General features: G+C 38.9%; 1 protein-coding gene across 1 annotated transcript; it reads right to left on the reverse strand.

The window, feature by feature from the left end:
- Positions 1 to 819: 819 nt before the first annotated feature.
- LOC309691328 (acetylcholine receptor subunit alpha-like) lies at positions 820 to 9,867 on the reverse strand. The gene is made up of 9 exons (XM_082508942.1): positions 9,660 to 9,867; positions 7,576 to 7,718; positions 7,429 to 7,473; positions 5,957 to 6,066; positions 5,352 to 5,547; positions 3,824 to 4,061; positions 1,914 to 2,137; positions 1,468 to 1,704; positions 820 to 1,369 (listed from the first exon to the last, which is right to left on the reverse strand). The coding sequence occupies exons 1-9, from the start codon at positions 9,700 to 9,702 to the stop codon at positions 1,241 to 1,243; spliced, it is 1,365 nt and encodes a 454-aa protein (XP_082365068.1). The 5' UTR covers positions 9,703 to 9,867; the 3' UTR covers positions 820 to 1,240.
- Between the last annotated feature and the right edge of the window lie 4,815 nt (positions 9,868 to 14,682).

The following is a 14,682-nucleotide window of genomic DNA, read 5'->3' on the forward strand; positions in this document are numbered from 1 at the left end:
TACAGCTGCTGTTATTGTGTATATATTTATTTATATTTAGATTTCTTCATACATTCTTATATAGTTCTATATTGTGTATTGTGTATTTTGTTGTACAGTTATTTTATTTTCAACTTTAATTTATATATTTATCTTTATCTTATTCTTCCCAGTTAAATTTACCCTTCATTCTAATTTGTGTTGTACAGTTATTTCATTTTTAACCTTAATTTATATTTTATTCCTTCCTAGTTAAATTTACCCTTTTTAATTTTTCATATTTATTTCCTATCTTATTCATAGCCTTTTCCTTTTTTGTTCTCTTTAGGTCACGAGCAGTTGTCCAAGCATTTCACTACATATCGTACTGTGTATGACTGTGTACGTGACAAATAAAATTTGAATTTGAATTTTGATTTGCATTAATATTTGAATTTCAAATAGAGAGTTGACATAAGGTGTACAGTGTAAACAGTGACGTGGGAAACAAAAGGCAGAAGTGCTTCAGAAAAATAAGTCTGACTTATAATAGTGACACGATTATAAATCAGACCCTCGTGCTTTAAACTTAGGCACAATTAACACAATTACCAGCTATAATTTGATTATAGCTTTTATGATTCTAACATGTACCATTTGATATTAAAGACATTCAAATATGCTCCAGAAGTTGTCAGTCTGCCGTGTGCTGCTACGTACATTAGCTAGAACTGGATTCTTTTTTCCTAATCTCTATGTTTACCCTGGAAGGTGTAGGTCAGAATTTTCATATTTTTAGTGGTATGAAGCACGTGCCAGTGCTCTTGTATCAGGACAATAGAACAGAATAAAGCAAGGAGCTGCAGGAAGGAGGCTATCAATTTTAATCTGTTTTTCTGCTTATTGCGCTATAAAGTCTACCCTTCAGTCATATCTCACCTTGTAACAGGACAAAACAATTTTATTCAGCTGTACAGTATAAAGGTGTCAAGTAAAGCTGCACAATATTACACAACATTAGATTTATGTCCAGTTGCACACATGTTCCTGTCCATACACACAAGGGAAAAAGTAACTCTGTCAAAATATGTTGAATATAAATATGAAAACACTGCAAATTACATGTTCTTACAGGATACAATTGTTCACACTCCAAAAACAAACAACAAGAGAAAGGCAGAACAAGCTGTAAATGCTGTCAGGTCTGTACAGGAGCTTCAAAAACCAAAGGTGAATGTGATCACCTGAGAAGTGTAGCTGGTAGAATATAAAGGATGGGTCTTTAAAGCATACTCAGCTCAATGAGGCGGCCTGCGAACACCGCTAATGTGCCAATTAGACACACAGCCATAAAGACACAAAGCAGAATGTGATCCAACACCATGGCCACAAACTTCCACTCTTCAGCAGCCTGAAAAAAAAAACATTAGAGAAAATGTATCAATTGCAGGACTCTAGATTGGATTTTAGCAACATATTAGGAAAAAAGTTTATTATAAGGATGGTTACACTGCTGGATTCCTCATCTGATTTCATGGTTTCTGCGATGTATTTAACCCCATCAATGGCACTGCGCACATCAGGATTCTTTGTGATGGGTGAGTAGTAGGGAACAGCAGAGGCCTGGTTTCCAGAGATATCTGAGATATCAAAATCAGCACCATAGATGGTTTTTATCTGCTTTTCCTTTCCCGGGCGTTTCATTGTTGAGAAGAACATGATGTTGGGAATGGTTTCGATAAAAACCTATCATGAAGGAGACGAAAAATGTGTCAGTGAGTGTACAATGCCAGAAAAGATGGATAAAGAAGAAAAAAAAACATTTTAAGTCTGTTACCACTAGATGGCAATATAATGCAGGAGAAAAACTCAAGCTTGCCTCGCTTGAGCAAATCTACTCCTTTAGTTATTCAGCTCCACTATCAAAATGTAGTCTTTTGCTTTCTTGTGCTCACCTTGCGGACCCAGTTTGGCATTGTGTGAGTGCTCGGGGAGCGGTGGTGGGTGTTGATAACAATGACAGTGATGATGATGGATGCAATGACAAACACCATGGTGAAGAGCATGTACTTCCCAATGAGTGGTACAGCGCTAGAGGTAGACGGGATCAGCTCCACAATGACCAGCAGGAACACAGTCAGAGACAACAGGACAGAGATGCTGAGGGTCATCTTCTCACCTGGAAGACACCATTGTAACCATTCACTCTTTCTTAGTTTGTGTAAAAATCCGCATGAGGTATAGAAATTCAAACACAGTCAGCTGTGTAAATATTTCTGGTCATGTGACAATAGGGACTTACTAACCAAAGAACATAAAATTGGCTATTAAATTATTTCAGTTCAAATTCCATTTCGCAGTATGCAGTTTTGATCAGAACATGATACGTAGATGTTCATCTGATCTTTTTTTTCTCTTGTTTACTATTCTTGACCTCTTCAGTAGTCTAAACATAATTGAAATAAAAAGAAAAAAGAAAGAAAATAACGTAATTACATTCTTAGGAACTACGATGGTAAATGTAGGACACCATGTTTATGCCATAACTAATCCCCGATACACTGAAGGGCTGATAACATGTTTAGACCATAACTTGACCTGAAAAACATGAAGGTATAGGTGCAAATGTCGTGCAGATTAAACTGCATGAACATGCAATCTTATTAAACTGCCACCAGGGAGGGCTGTTTCCTGAATTCCATCAACTAACTTTAATTTGAATTTATACAGCAGCACATTTGCATCGTTCACCCAAATAAGCAAATCAAATCCAAACAGTGATAGGCTACTTTTTTCCTCTTTCATAAAGCCAGGAGTATAAAGAGATTTTGACACCATTTCACATGAGTAAAATGTGAGACATGTTCTTTTTTTTTGGGTTTGTTTTTGTTGTTGCTCAGTAAGAGCATTTATCCCAGGGAGGGCATCTTTTTTGGCACTAGCATCTCCTCCTCCTGTCAGCAGCCATATCAGAAACAGGGATCAAGTGATGTATTATACATTAAAGCAAAGGCCTGCTTTCAGACATGACAGCACAGAGGGACTCTGGGTAATGAAGCAGACCGACACACTGGGAACATGGCCAGATGTGCACATAAGCTGTGCAGTTCCTGAAAAAGCCAGTGTAGAGACACTTTGGACTGACAGGCAGCATTTAAGGATTTTTCCAACACGGTTTCAGTTGATATCATAATAGGAAAACCAAATAGTGGCCATGGTCTAATTTTGACAATTTACATCATTTGCATATATGTACACATACACAAGAAACAGTAAAAGAGCTGGCTTTGTCTGAAGCTCAAGCAAATGTGCTTAAACAGATTTGAAAAACGTGATTAAATAACATTTTAAATGTTTCCTTTTCTAAACAGATTTTTTTTTTAGGTGAAAATTGCAATTGTCTATGCAATTTTAAGGTTTTAAGGTTACTGAGGTTTTACAAGTACTAGTAGATGGAGTTTGTTACCTTTGGACATGTTATACATAGCTTAGCTTGTAGACTTCTAAGCTAGCTATCTGGCTGTTCCTTCCAGACATGAAAGTGGCATAAATCTTTCTGTCAGCCTCTTGAAAGGAAACAACATACCATTTTTCCAAAGAGGCTGAAGTATTGGCTCGCAGGTAATGATTCCCTTTGAAAATATTTGAAAAGCATACAACAAAAGCAAAGCTCGAGATAAATCTAGTACTATATTTGTCAAGATTGTGAGAAACTTCCTCAAGTATATTAATGTATATTAGTATATCAAATAAGAATTATGGTTTATATCTTTTTTAGTGAGAGGATGTGTTTAAAACTTTCTGTATATTATGATCTATGATAGATGTTTTATTGTTTGGTTTACATTTTTCAGTGTAAACATACCAGAATCCGTGGGAAGATAAAAGACAAGGCCAGTGAGGAAGGAAAAGAGCATGCACGGGATGATGACATTAACAATGAAGTACAGAGGAAGCCGCAGCATGAGGAAATGGTAGGTGATGTCCAGGTAGGGGGTGTCTTGGCAGCAGGCGTAGTACACCCAGTGCTTCCAGCCACGGAAATCCTTCATCACCCATTCTCCGCTTTCCATAAAGTGGCTCAGATCTGGGCGGTCACTGTCCTGTCAGGAAATATGAATATGATGATAATTATTCCTATTATGTAAATTTTCTAGAGAAATGTAAAGAAAGTTATAAAGAAAGTTAAATTAGTAAGCTTTAAATCTGCTTCCATTCTTTTCATCTGGTTGCAAAGAAAGTCAGATTGTAACAGTGTTTGTGAGAAAATAACCCTGCATTTGACTTGATAAATAATCTCATTAATTTATCATCCTGCTCGCTGGGTTTAAGTCTTTTTCAATGGTGGTGATGTGGTTAGCCCTGCTGCCTCACAGCAAGAAAATACCTGGTTCAGACTCTCACTTGTGCTCTCTCTGTGGAGTTTGCATGCTCTTCTTGTACCTGAATGGGTTATTTCCAGGTTCTCCATCCAATCACAAGCTTGGTTAATTAGAGATTCTAGATTAGCCATGGAAAAGAGGTTCTTTAGGGAGGTATTAAATAAAGAACCCTATGAATGCATTATTAAGTACATTTAACTGATTGCTTCGAGTGGTCAGTGGAAGCTGATAAAGCCTAGAAAATTACTATATAGATGTCGATTCATTTCCAGTTGAATTCTTAAAATATGGGTGCTAGATATAGCGAAGAGATTAAGACATGGCTGTGATTGACAAGTGGCTATAATGTGGGCATACAGATTAAGCACCTTCTTAGTCTGTTGCATCTTAGCCTGTTCAGTATTTTGTTGAAGTAAAAAACTAACAGACTGATTGTTTCAGTTTGTTCATTTTAATTTAAGCTTGTATTTGTATCATGTGCACTTTGCTAACCAAGCTAGTTAGCTAGTGCTAGCTGATTAACGCCACACTCTTGTCCAAGTAGTACATCTGGTTTCTTAAGCAAAGCATGGTTAAAGTCAGAAATTGAGGCTTTAAAACAGCAGTTAATAATTTAATGGCTGATGTAATAGTCACTCTGTCAATCCTTTATATGCAATTCATGACTTTTCCTCAAATTTAGTTGGCTAAAACTGTAGTTGTCTACAAGCTTATCAGAAAGACTAGAAGGGGAACTTCTTGTCTAGCCCTTGCCAGTGTAAATAAAGGAAACGAAATTATTTACATGTTGCAACACCGTTTTAGTGTATGTATAAATGACAGCTTGAGTTCTTGTGTCAATTAATAATTTTGTCTTTAATTCATGCAAAACAGAAGTTATCATTTGTCATTATTTTGTAGGTTTTGTGTACACTTTTGTTTTTTTTGGACTGAGGCAGACTAGTTGAGAGTGGCATAAATCTCCTCAACTAACTTTAAGAAACAGCCTGTGAATGGGGTAATATGTATTACGGGATTGATGACGACCAAGTTCCCATCGTAGGTCCAGGTACCCAGCTTCATGCTGCAGTTCTGGAGGTCGAAGGGGAAATGCAACACAATAATTTCACAGTAGCTTTTGAAGATGGCGGGTGGGTTCCATGTGATCATCCCAGTGTACTCCAGCAGCACCTTGGTCTCATGAACAATGGCAAAGTCACCGTCGGCACTGCGGGTACAGACAAGCACAGGCGGCATCAACACAGGAGATAATAAGTTAAATGTTCACGCTGGGGGACATCAGCACTTGAGGACAGGGTGCGGTTGGCACAAGTTGTTGTGGCAGCAGAGCTGGTTGTCAAGGGAAAAAAACAGCAGTGTGTCAATGCGGCATATGGCACGGGGGGGGGGGGAATCTGCTATACAGAGGCCAAATTTAGCACAATGAAATCCAAGCTATCACGCACTACATGCTGCAAGTATAGAAATGTGTGATCCAAAATATCACTAATGAGTGTGCTGATTGTTTTCTTGCAGTCAGAATTTTCAGGTCAAGTATAATTTTATTAAGGAAATTGTTTTAGGAAAAAAAAAAAAATGTATACCTGGCATTGGTCAGTTATAGCTTGAATACGTACTTGTTGTAAAGAACCAGATCAGGACGCCAAATGTCCCTGGAAGGTACTCTGATCTTTTTGATGCCACCATAATCCTCTGGGTTCCACTGCAAGTTCACATCTTTCCATTTCTGAAATACAGAGAGGGACAGCCAGGACAATAGTTTATACTTCAAAAATAGCAGCCAGTATAAATGGTTCGTTTAGTGGAAAAAACAGAAAACATCACAAAAGCTGTTAATGAGTGAAAATTCTGATCATCATGCTGAAAGTGGACACAATGATGGTGAAGCAAGCCTGAAGTAATGAGGGACAAAGTATTTTGCACAATGCTTGGAGGACAACAAACTATCTTGAAGTAATCAGTAATGAATCAATAGTTACTGTTCTGTGATTTTTGGTGTTTGGATCATAGTTTATCATAAACTACTTAGAAAAGTGTGAGTTAATTATAGACCAAACATAATGATGATTTGTCATTTCTCAGGCAGTTCTCGTGGGAATGATTGCTGTCTACTTTTGAGGTTTTGCAGACATGTGATCACTAACCATATGATGTTAACCAGTCTTTTCGGATGTGCGACAATCAAACATTGTAGGAACAGGTGAATAAAGCTCTAGTCGCACAGGCCTATAGACTGGTCAGTGAACAGGCTATAGGGAACCTGTCCTGAGGGGAAAATTTATATTCCCCAATTGGTTGTTAGTGGTTAGTGGTCAGCAGCCCTACAGACCATCGGTGTCCCTGTGGCGACCCTGTGTCGGTAGGGAAAAATCCCAGCCAGCTGGGAAAAACCTCCTTGTATTGGCTTTGGTAGCTAAAATATAGCTGTGGTCCTGGTTTGAAAGGAAGTGATGGATTTGCCCTAACCCTGTCCAGCTACTAGAGGTAGATGGGTCTATCAAAATACCCATAGTATTGATACCAATGCTGGTTATGGTACTGCATCGATACTAGTCTGACAGGATCAATACTTTGTTTCTTATATGGTCAGTATGTAGCCCATTGTCCTGGGTTAATTCATTATTTTTTGGAAACAAAAAAATATAATTTACCCCAAACAAGTACCATAATTTAAACAACAGAAACTGATCCAAAGGGTTTTAGAGACAGGCACATTTATATTCCAATTCTCCAAAAGAATCAGATTGATACCAAAATTTGCAGTGTTGTAGAGGAGTACCAGCTACTCTGTGTTTCATTGTGTTTCTTCAAGCTGACAGCATATAATAATTCGAATTCAGATTTTTTTGGTTAATCTGTCTTTTTTGAACAATACTAGAGGAAGTAATAGTATAAAATATAAAATAGTATCCTGGGTATTTGGCAAAAATCACCTACCAATGAATTAAAGGAAGAATTTTTATCAAAACAAAGTCAGTGCAGGATAATATTAGACTGAGTTTGGCCTTTTTGTCAATGCCAGAAGTGACTATAGAGGAATACCTTCCTTCTCCTTCATACACGACAACACAACAAAAAATTAACAAACCTGTTTCAGTCGCACATTGCTGGTGACAATCTGGTTAACCTCATCCTGTGGATCCAAAAAATGTGTTGTGTTACTCATACAGAGATTAGCATTGTGTGACAACAGTGAATCTTATGACAGGTGATATACTGCGAACTAAGACCTCACCACACTGATGAGCTGAATGAGCTGAAGACCGACAGTAACGTTTACTTTGTCCTTGAAATGACTGACAGGACGGACAACCTTATTGTAACCAGTGAAAAGGGTTTTAAATAGAAGTGTTTCTTCCAAGGAGCCCCAGGCCGTGCCTGAAACAGACAACATAGTTGCTTTGTGATGAGTTACGTCTGGAGTCATTTAAACAGTGACACCACTCTTGGTAGCTCTCCTTGAGTGCTGGAAAATCAGATGGTTTTTAAGAACACCTGACACTTAGGGTGACTTAAATTAATGTGACTGGAAAACAGACGTGATAATGTGTAGTATCTATAGTATGTGTGCTGCATAACTCTTAATGTGCTGACATGAAATTTTACAATGTAAAATAGACTTTTACTTGATATATAAATAAAACGTATACATGCAGACTGTAAAAAGAAAGTATACCTTTTAGTTCTAAGGGTTTTAAGGGTTTTTGTATCTGGACATTATTATTTTTTCCTTAGCAGGACTTGAAGTTATTTAAATATTACCTCAGATGAACTACAGACATGAAAAAATATACTGTTCTGTTATTTATTTAACAAAAGTTGAGTAAAAATGCAAAATTTGTGAGTAAAAAACTAATTATACTGTGACTGGTTTCATAGGAATTAAAAGGATAGGTAGCAGCCGGGTGCTGCTAGTAAAATGCAGTTGGTTAACTAATCATCAGCAAGTGTGAGCACCTTTATAAAAGCAGAAGTTTGGGCATTTTGCTGTTCTGGGACATTCAAGTGTGTTTTAATAGAATGCTAAGGAGCAAAAATCAGCACTGGATTAAGGAATTGCGAAGGAATTGTTGTTGCCCATCAATCTGGGAGAGGTTATAAGGCCCATGCCAATCATCCATCATTTAACCCTGGAGAACCCATGGGGTCAAATTTGACCCCATGGTTTCCCTAGAAAACCAATGGGGTCGGCTCTGACCCCATGGGTTCTCCAGGGTTAATAGTGAGAAAGATTGTTTGCAAGTGGAAAACCAATCTTCCCATGAGTTGATGTCCCAGCAAATTCATCCCAAAGTTAGACTTTGCAATGCACAGAGAGCTCTACTGGCCTGTGCATGTTCAATTTCATTTTCAAGTTCACAACAGTACAAATTAACAGTTGCTTGTTTGGAAGGTTTGCCAGGAGGGAAGAAAAGGAACATGACAGCAGAGCCAAGGTTTGCAGAGTTGCATCTGAACAAACTACAAGACCTCTGGGACAACATAGAAGACTAGTGTGGAGATGTCTGGCAGTAATGCACGGCATCACACTGAGCGAAAACTAAACACAGCATATCAGCACAAACATCCTCCAACTGTTAAATACAATGGTGGAGTGGTGAGGAGGTGAGGACAGGCTCTGGACAACTCGGGCACTGAATCTTCGATATTACTTAATTTTTTTACGCACTGCTTCTGCATTTTGGCTTCGTTTTTGTCAATATATTTGTGTCCTGGAGACATAGGGACTGCCTGTAGTGTAAACACAACAAACAGTGTGTATGTGCAGAGAGTTTAATTTTGGCAACACTTCATTGAAACATGTGATGGCTCCACTGTGTGGGTTGTTAACAGAGATATTCTTTTTCCATTTTCCATTACGCATCTGTCACAAGCCAAAGCAGGACCTCCTTTCGTTTCCCTTGACCTTGAAATGAAGGCCATTTTACAGCAACATGTAGTTTGAATGCTTGAATGATTCTCGGGACATTCAACACAGTAAACTAAGGAATTGCCTGTCTATAATTATGCAGATGACTTCATGTGGTGACAGGCAGATGAAGGGTTGAAACGCAGAAGAAAAAGCCTCACTGTACTTGGCCTCGCAAGAGAGCCAGTTTGTACAAAGCTTAAATTTGCTCATTAGTTGTGTTCTGTGAATTGGATCAGTTTACACTGACCTCAGAGAAGTTTCTGTAAATATAATTAATGAGGAATTTATTTGTATTTTTATTTATGTATAATTATAACTGATGTCTGAAACATTTAATTAATGTAAAAAAGGCGAGTACACTATGTCAAAAGTTATCAAGCACACATTAGTTTAGAACAATTTCTTACCTGTTAGGGTGACTAGATGAAAAATAAAAATCACAACATTCATTGTCGCGAGTAAACTCAGGCATCCAAACTAAGATCAATCTTCGACACGCTGCCTGTCGATGACTCGAGAATTAAAACGCATTGAACCACGTAAAAGATTCTTTTAGCGCTGGCAAATGACTTACTGTACAACCTTCAAGCTCTCCACTGGCAGCCTGGTTGTTATTGTGGCACAGTGGATGTGAGAGACTGCCTGCCAACGCTTGTTATTTGAGAGGGACACAACATATAAGATCAACATTCCACAGTAATCCACCCCTGAAATATCGCATCATGAACTTGGCCACACACAACCTCTAGGTGCAAAGACACGGAGCATGCTTGCTCTGTGCGTTTTCTCTTTCTAATAATCTGTTATTGAAGCTTTGAAATCCTTATCTACAGACCTGTGTAAATCAAAATGATGTCTCCACACTGATAAATCTGTCTTTATGAGTTTGTGCCACAGGACAAAAAAAAAAAACAAAAACAAAAATTCAAGTGTGACAGATGATTTTAATTGGTTCAACATTACAAGATGTTTCTTTTAATTTTTTTTAAGTGATCTTTAGCAATCGTTCTCCAGTTTTTCTTTTGGACATTGTTTGGTTTTTCGCTCATTTTTAATCCATTCCTTGCACGTGACCATTCTTAGAAAAATGCTTTTGTTTGGTTGTTAAGCCATTTAACACTGACCTGTGTATTAATCCAGCATATAAAAAGCACCTAACAAAACGGATGTTTTTGTGTCTACTCATCACAGAACCCATTTTAAATAGTATCTTTAGCTACGTTATTTCAAGCAGCCTGTCACAAAACACATAATATGTTCCCATTTCTTTAACTGAATCTCCAAAAGGTAACGTCCGAAGAGCTGACAACTTGGCATATCTATTGTGAGCAGAATCAACTTTCTGGGATTTCCTTACCTGGATGATTGAACATGCATCAAGATACAATGGAACACCATTCATCATAGACTGGCCTCCCCAGAGCCCAAATGTCAACACTATTGAAGCAGTGTGGGATCATGTTGATAGTGAATGGAACAAAAGGCAGACAGTATCCAAAGAGAAGCTTTAAATGTCTTACAAGGAGAAATGTCTTACAACTATTCCTGAAGGCTACTTAAGGAAATTACAAGATGGCTTGCCTCAGAGAGTCCAGGCTATGTTGTGGTCATGCTATATGGTATGTTTCCATTTATGTTTGCATATTTTTCATACAACACCACTGTACATATTTTCTATTTTGATAGAAAAATATGAAGAAATTAGGGGTAACTAATTATTATGCGTACATTTTCAATGTTGCTTTTTTCTGAAGACTTGAGCAAAATGGTCATTGCAAGAAACCATTTAGTATGAGTAAAAGTTTCAGGACACATGAGGCAATGCTAAGTGGTGGCCAGGGGTGGCTAGTGCCACAAAAGACTAAATATGGCCACCACTCAGAATAAAGTGCTGCTGGAGGGCTGACCACTAAGTCATCAGGGCGATCGTGGCTCAAGAGTTGGGAGTTCGCCTTGTAATCAGAAGGTTGCCGGTTCGAGCCCCGGCTCGGACACTCTCGGTCGTTGTGTCCTTGGGCAAGACACTTCACCTACTGGTGATGGCCAGAGGGGAATTGTAAAGCGCTTTGAGGGTCTCAAAAAGCACGTTAAAGTCATCAAAGTTACATCCAGTTACTTGCATTTTTCCCACAGAGCTTTTTTGCAGAGCCAGAGCTCTATTACTGTTGTTGCCATGCAGACACATTGTCATTGTCTTTATACTCCTTTGAGTAAAATGATTAGCCTTCGGTACCACCACAAAATATGTGGTGATCTCAGCTTGTCACCCCTATAGAAAAGCATTTTTGGACCTGCCCCTGCCAGAAACACCTTCAGAATGGATCACGTTGTGAGACTGCTTTGTTTAAAGCTTTGTCAATCCACACCGTGTCCTTTCTAGAGGGCAGGTGTTACACCCACGCATTTCTTTCTTGCTGTGCACTGCCCCCATCCTGTCGGGCCAGTGGTGGGTCAAGCAACTCAATTTCCTCACATATCTACTCCGTTCAATCAGCCAACCACTGAACCACGAGCCTCATTCATCTCACTTAGGAACAAATGAGCATTTTGGCAATATCTGAATTAACAGAGATTCTTCTCAACCCTCCCCCTTTGCTCTCCCACTAGCCACTCAGGTCATTTGAATTTGCACCGTGTTAGCACCGCTTTGCCTTTCTCCAAGTCTGTCATGTAATGCAGGACAAGCCTTCATTGTATCTGCTCAGTCAGCCTTGTCTCAGTCGGACACTTCTGGTGCACTGTCCAGCTTTGAAGCCTCACAGTGTGAGTTGCGTGTTTACATCTGCTCTGTGAGTGATTAAATATTCAGCGAATACAAATAAAAGCACCTATGTAATACCTGCAGGTGGTGGATGAACAGTGGACACCATATTGAATGGTTATGGTTTGATGAACATTAAGAGGATTAGAAATTACAAAGAAAACATTGTGCTTTGTTACAAATTGTGGCAACGTAAATGTAGAAACACTGACTCATATTTTGCATACACATGATTTTTAATTCAATATGTACTACTCCTGTTTCCATATATTATTGTTATGTGTTAATATTTAAGCTTTTACGAGTGAAAATTTGTGTGCATTTGGAAAGCGTATAAATTAAACCACAGAAACAGTCACAGTGTTATAATGTCAAGCATTAGCCTCTAATTAAAAGGATAAGCATTGCCATTTCAAATTCTGCACTTATATTTCAGCACTTGTAAATGTATTCAGGTCAGCGTTCAGCAGGGAAGGAAGCATTGCCATTCAGCAGTTAAGAGAGAAAGGTCAGTTATCTCATGGATCACAGCCTTTCAGATTTCTCATGCTGTGAATAATGCACATCCAGTGCACAATACATTTGGCAGACGCTGATCTAGCATGGTGTTATCACCACATCTGACTGAGTGATAGAAAGCTTGATAGCTTTATTTGTGCGGCTTACCCTCATTCACAGTACTATGATATATTTAAAATGGCTGATAATGGTGGGGGGGCACTAAACGGTTGGATGAAAATCCAATTTTGCCACACTATCACCGGAGACAAGTCTGAATTTAGCTTACATTAACTCAATGTGATGTGGCCACAACACCGGAGTGATTAAATGTCAAGCAGTGATTGCTTCTCAAATGCTTAGTGGTGAAATTTGAGGCACAAAGACCTAAATGGAGGGAAAGGCTGGAAATGAAGCTGCAGACAACATAGAAAACAATACTACAGTCTGAACGTTCACGTGTCCAAGGCTAGAGGGAAAACACTATTTAAAATCACGTGGAATAAACACGCTATCCAAACAACTTAAATTTATTCTCTGGGCCTCAGTAGTATGAAATCCTGGTCATGTAATGAGCCACTGGTGACGTGCATGACTGGTTCTTGGAAATTGCATGGAAGGACATAACCTGTGGGTAATTAAACTCAAAATCCACAAATTTCATGTGACATTGTTTGCACATATATCCAGTAATTAACAACCTCCCCAGAGTGCAGTGGTGCTGCCGCAGGTAATGTGGGTTTGGTTTTAATTCCTCAGTGAATCTGTGTGACTGATGGGATGTTACAGGGATTTCTGTAAAGTCATGTGACACGTGACATGTGCGCTTTTAGGCACAACCCGTCATCATGAATATGCAGAATGAAAGAGTGTCAGGGTCATCACTGCAGCCCCTCCATGTCTAGTATATATTTCCTCTTCTTTATTTAATGCACAAGACTAGCTATTGTATGTTTTCTTACTATGAACAACAAATCTCTTAATAAAAAACAGCAACGTGTCTGTACTTAATAGTTTTCTTTCCATATCTATAGCACAGCCCCAGTGCAGCAACTATAGAAGTATAACGTTCCCAGATTGAGGTAGATATTCGGGCCAAATATAACCCACATCTGCAGTTGTTCTAAAGGCCATATTAAGCCTTGGCTTACAGTGTTGACTAAGGATGAATGTTGCTGCCCCAACCTGAGCAACAAGTTCACTTTATATGAGCCAGATGTCAGGTGTGCTGTCACATATGTTCCCCATCTGGTCTTCATAGCACTTCCTGTATCCCATATCAAAGCTGAGCCACTTCAAGGCACTTCATTTGCTGATGTTGTGCCACAACTACACAAAAATAGATCAAAATATGTAAGCTATGGAGACTGTACAAAAATTTAATTGTTCAGCGATGGACTATGGGGAGAGTCATAAGGAAGTATGGCTGAACAAAGTGATTTCACAGGCAGTACAGGCATTACACCAACATTACTTAAGAAATCAATAGTGTAAGTCACGGTGAAAAATGAAAGTAAATTCATGCTTTTTTTAAAAATTGTCAGTGAAATAAAGGAACTTCTAATGCGAAAAAGTGACAAATGGCTAAAATAATGCCCAACCCCTGCTGCGGATCTCCTTTGTTCTGCAGGGTGAGAACTCAGACTTCTAGCCCTTTTTCACTAGTACCCACTCGGCTCGGCTCGGCTTGACTCAGTTTTTAGGCTTTTAACTGCTCAGTTAGGGTTCCAAGAGGCTTTAATGACTAGTTGGGACATTTCCCCTGAAAGACAGTATAAAGGCAAAGGTGAGCAGATATGTATGTATGTGGTTTGTAAAATGTTACCCATACATTTGCCCAGACAGTGGCGGTCCTAGCCTGTTTGGCGCCCTGTGCGAACACTCCCTCTGTCCCCCCCCCAACACACACACACACACACATATATGTAGAGAGAGAGAGTATGCATAGTATGCAAATGGCTACCAGACAGCCATCATAATGCATCATACAATGAGAAGAGGACAAATCAACAATTGACAATGACTAATTAATATTAAAATCTGCCACAAGCAGCAGGCGCACCTCGCAAACGGAGGGCGCCCTTACTACCAGCAAATGGGCGACAGAAAGCCAATCGGTGCCTATGCGATTCCCAATATGTGCTGGCATGATGTCGGGGCAGCATGAGTAC

This window comes from Aulonocara stuartgranti, assembly GCF_965226115.1.
Source record: "Aulonocara stuartgranti genome assembly, chromosome: 16".
NCBI classification, from domain to species: Eukaryota; Metazoa; Chordata; class Actinopteri; order Cichliformes; family Cichlidae; genus Aulonocara; species Aulonocara stuartgranti.